Consider the following 4,561-nt stretch of genomic DNA (forward strand, 5'->3'; position numbering starts at 1 on the left):
TATCAAGTGGAATGTGCTCTAATTCTACTATGCAACAAACTAACTAATACCAAGTAAATCAAATTTTCTCAAAGATATCACACTAACTAGTTCCTCCTTCAGTTTTTTTTTTTTTCTCTTTCCCAATAACTAGTTTCTCTTTCATATTTGCTCATTTTCTTCGATGTGCCTCTGCTTGCTCCTAGACTTGGGTGTTGAGTCAAAATTCAAGTTACTTGATTCTGAAGATTGGTCCTTGGTCCTGGGCCTAGTTGACCCACTAGCATCTTTTGACTTCCTTGTTCTACCTTTCTTGGGAATGTCTTGTGGGCCACTTCTTGGTGACTCTACATCTTGTTGGGCCACAATAAGCCCATTAGAAGGAGATTCCTTGGACTTAGAAGACCTCCTTGATTGTCTAGGCCTGTCTGAAGATTTCTCCTTTGTAGGAGATTCTTTTGATTCCTTTTTCTTTGTCACTTTATCTAAATCCATGGGTTAATATACACACACATTAGACGTGTAAAAAACCAAAAAATAAATAAAGGGTAAAGGTTTTTTTAATGTTTATAATTTTTTTTAAAATATCTTTAATATTTAATTTTATTGAATGTTGTGTCTAAGATTTTTTATTCATTTAATTTTATTTTTAATATTTTTAATTTGTGTCAAAATTATCCTAAATATTTTCAATTTTATTAAAGCTTTAGATGAAGTTAATGTGCACAGATAATCTCAATACAAATTAATATTGTTAGCGACAAATTAAATAAAATTAAACATTAAAGAAAATTACAAGATACAAACGTTAAGGATGAAAAACATAATATGTGTCCATAAATAAATTAAGACCTTTAATATAATAATTTAAAATTATACTTATAATTCAACATAAATTATAAATTTTGAATAGAAAATTAAAAGTGAAAAAAAAATTATTCTCTCCCTTAAAAGAAATATTAATGAGAAAAGAATAAACTTTTTTATACGTAAAATGAAATGTTAATTAACAGACAGAGAATTTTTGCTCACTTATATATTTGTTTTATTTAATGAGAATAAATTTTTTTCAATCATTAACATTTTTCTTTGTTGGGATTGTTTAATCAAATAACAAATTCATAAGCATGTGGAAGAAGAAGAAGAAGAAAAATGTTACCTTCGAAGTTGGTTGAATTATCCTGTTCTCTATTTTGAAGATCGCTGGGAGCAAGAGGTGATGACGCCGACCTTGGAGAAGAGTGTTTGAACTCGTTCATCTGAAAATCATTTTCTTTTGTTAAAGAAATTTAGAGAAGGATAGAAATGAAAATAAATTAAACTAAAAAGTGATCTAAGAATATAGGTTAAGAGAATGAAAGAATCTTTTTCTTTTAATTTTCTCAATATATTGGAAGTATATAGAATTTAAAAAATTAACATTTAATTTACAAATTTTTTTAATCAAATTTGTAATATTCTTAACAAGTGTTTTTAGTAAGACACGCAAAAATTCAGAAAAGTATGATTAATTATAAATAAACACTCAAATAAAGAATTTTAGATGGACATTTTAGTTCTTAATACAATTTTTATTTTTTAGAAATATTTGCAAATTAATTATATCAAACAGATTGGTTAACCCATTGTTTTTGAAAGGAAGTAATTTGTCATACAGTAAAATTTTTTTAGACTTAATGTTTTTATAGTAAATTTGTTAGAAATTTATTTGTTTAACGTGCATATTAAAAATTAATTGAAAGTGATGGAGAGAAACAATTTGTCTGACAAAAATATATATAAAAAAAATTTAGAGAATAAATATTTATTAAGACTAAAATATCTTATCTAAAATTTTTTAAAGATTAATTTAAATATATATTTACATTTAACATGTAGCATTTGTTAGTACTTAATAGAAAAAACTAAGAATGACAACCAAAACAAACCACTTGTAAATTTTAGTGGATGAAAAATTATAAAAACAAATTACAAATAAAGAAAAATATATTTTATATAGTTTAAACTTTAAATCCTATTTAAACAGAATATTAATTAATATACTATAAAATTAGCAAGTAGATAATTACCCAGCTAGGAGAATTCACAGAGGGACCATCATATCCTATATGGGCCACATGCTTTACATCTGTGGGATATCCAATTTGTATTTCTTTCTCTTTAGTCGCATCCGTTTCTATTGACCCAAAAAATACAAAAAAGTTGCATCAGGTTCTGCCAAGAGAATTTATTTAATTAATTTTATAAAAGGGTGGATGCAAAAGTTATTTTCTACAACTGTTTCAAACAATTATAGCAACAAATATTCATCTTTTTCCCGGGATATGATTTTAGGGTTTAGTCTATGCACTCTACATGATCACTCATTAACCATACAACTTATGCAAAATATTATACAAAGAAGCCATATAATGATTTGTTTGAAGAAATTGTTTGAATAACAAAATCTAAACTCTTTATTTTTATTTTTTTTTTTATCATTTTTCTTTTTTCTTTTGGGGTTTGCAATGATTTCATTACATGATGAGATTTACTTACCAAACATTTGAGAAATATATCTAAGGCCTTTAAGAAGTCCTTTGACCTTGTTGCTTGAAGACATGCTCATCAAATATCTAATAGCTTGAAATTTCTCCTCACAATTTATAAACCCTATACTTTGATTATACCCTTTAGCATGAAAGATAAGAACCCAACATTAAATTTGAGACCCATGGTAAGAGCAAATATAAGGAAAGAACTTTTCTCTATTATTGAATTTCCACCCTATCATTAAAGTTCTTCCCTTTTAATTAAAAGGGCCACCACCTCAAGATTTTATGTGTCTTTGAATTGGAGAAAAAACCCAGAGAGTAGCCATCAATTAATTAATGTGGAACTAGGGTTGTGTGTTTGGGTTAATTTTGTTTCTTTGTCACTTGAAGAAAGAGAAAAAATAATGGCTCAAAAACCTAAAGTAGTTTTTGACAAATGTGTTTTAGGAATCTAACTAACAAAAGATCTGTTTAAGGAATGTATAACCATGTTTAACTTTGGTTTGATTCGGTGGCAGTTGTTTGCTTTGTTGATTTTCCTAGTCAATCAAAACCAGAAGCTGGTCGAAATTTTAGGTGTGACAATGAGAATTAATTAAAAGGAAAAGGAAATCAATTTTGAAAGGTTTCTAAATTTAACAAATCATTTCGTACAATGAATATTGTCCACATGATTGGACAACATAGGCTCTTGAGGATGTTCATCATTCCTATTTTCTTGGAGACAAAATAACTGGAATGCTAGTATTTTAACTAAGCTTTTCAATGTATTTAAGTTAACGTTAAGTATATGATATAGTTGGTTCTTAGGGGTTCATATATTTGATTTAGTTTTTACTTTTATATTTTAACATAATATCAGTTGATATCACATTGTATATTGATACTACAACCCAAAGCCAATGGGTTTCAATTGATATATACCGTGAATCAAATGAGTTTTATTATGGGATTAAAATCCTCCTCTTCTTTTTTTTTTTTTTAATTTTGTCTATTTTATTTGAGTTTCTAAAATTCTATAAGAGGTAAAGTACTTTTAAAATTAATTTTTTCAATCTAGAACTTGAATGTGAAAATCCTTGTTAAGAAAAATGAATGCTTGTCCCTCCAACTATCATATGTAGATTTTTTCCATATTTATAAAATTTAAATTAGAGACATTATCAAAAATGAAGTATGAAATCATATTATCTAATCAAATATTCAAAAATAAATATCAACCCAAATGTTCAGTGGGTGTCTGTTATAATGTTAAAAGATGTGTTTTGGAAAATTATAAAAATTTAATTACCAATCAGTTACTCGTATAAAAATACCTATTGAAACTTGGAATGATAAAATATTTATAATTATCAAATTATAAATAGAATTACACTTATAATCAAACGATGGTTACATCTATAATAGTGGCTGATTTTTTTACATCCATAAAAAGTTTGATTATATTGTTCTAAAATAATGAGTATTTACTTATGAAAATTTTGATTATTATACTGCAAAAAATTTGACTATTAAAATAATTAATCACTTTTCTGAGAATAGTGTAATAATGTGACTAAGGTGACTTTAGGTACTATTTTAACATTAATTATTAAAATTCTCCAGAGCCTTTTAGTGTAATTCTTCTCTCCTAACACTTTTAGGGTGCATGTAGTTTGCATTTTTATTTTTTATTATTTTTAGTAATTTTTTATTTTCAAATTTCAGAAAACGGAAATTGTCTTGATAATTTTGTTAATATCCTCTCTTTGGTATGTTGGTTTTACATCACTATCCCTTTTTTCTAAAATTTAATAAAATTTTTAATTATTTATACAATTATAAAACTGCTATCAAAATGATGTAATATTGAATATTGATAAATGTTAAATATTAGATAACAATAAATAATAAATGATAAGTTAAAATTATAAAAAAATTCATTTCATAATAAATATTAAATGCTAACACGTTTTATTTAAAACATTAATAATAAAGAAAGAAATTATTTTATAATATTATTACGAACATAAACATTAATAAAATTAACCTTTAAAAAAACCCCTAAA

At 25.4% G+C, this 4,561-nt stretch overlaps 1 protein-coding gene across 1 annotated transcript; it reads right to left on the bottom strand.

Moving 5' to 3' along the window:
- Positions 1–141: 141 nt before the first annotated feature.
- Positions 142–2,581, bottom strand: LOC107473822 (CRIB domain-containing protein RIC6-like). The gene is made up of 4 exons (XM_016093410.3): positions 2,518–2,581; positions 2,049–2,155; positions 1,139–1,238; positions 142–464 (listed from the first exon to the last, which is right to left on the bottom strand). The coding sequence occupies exons 1-4, from the start codon at positions 2,579–2,581 to the stop codon at positions 142–144; spliced, it is 594 nt and encodes a 197-aa protein (XP_015948896.3).
- Between the last annotated feature and the right edge of the window lie 1,980 nt (positions 2,582–4,561).

Source organism: Arachis duranensis, chromosome 2 (assembly GCF_000817695.3).
Source record: "Arachis duranensis cultivar V14167 chromosome 2, aradu.V14167.gnm2.J7QH, whole genome shotgun sequence".
Classification (NCBI taxonomy): Eukaryota; Viridiplantae; Streptophyta; class Magnoliopsida; order Fabales; family Fabaceae; genus Arachis; species Arachis duranensis.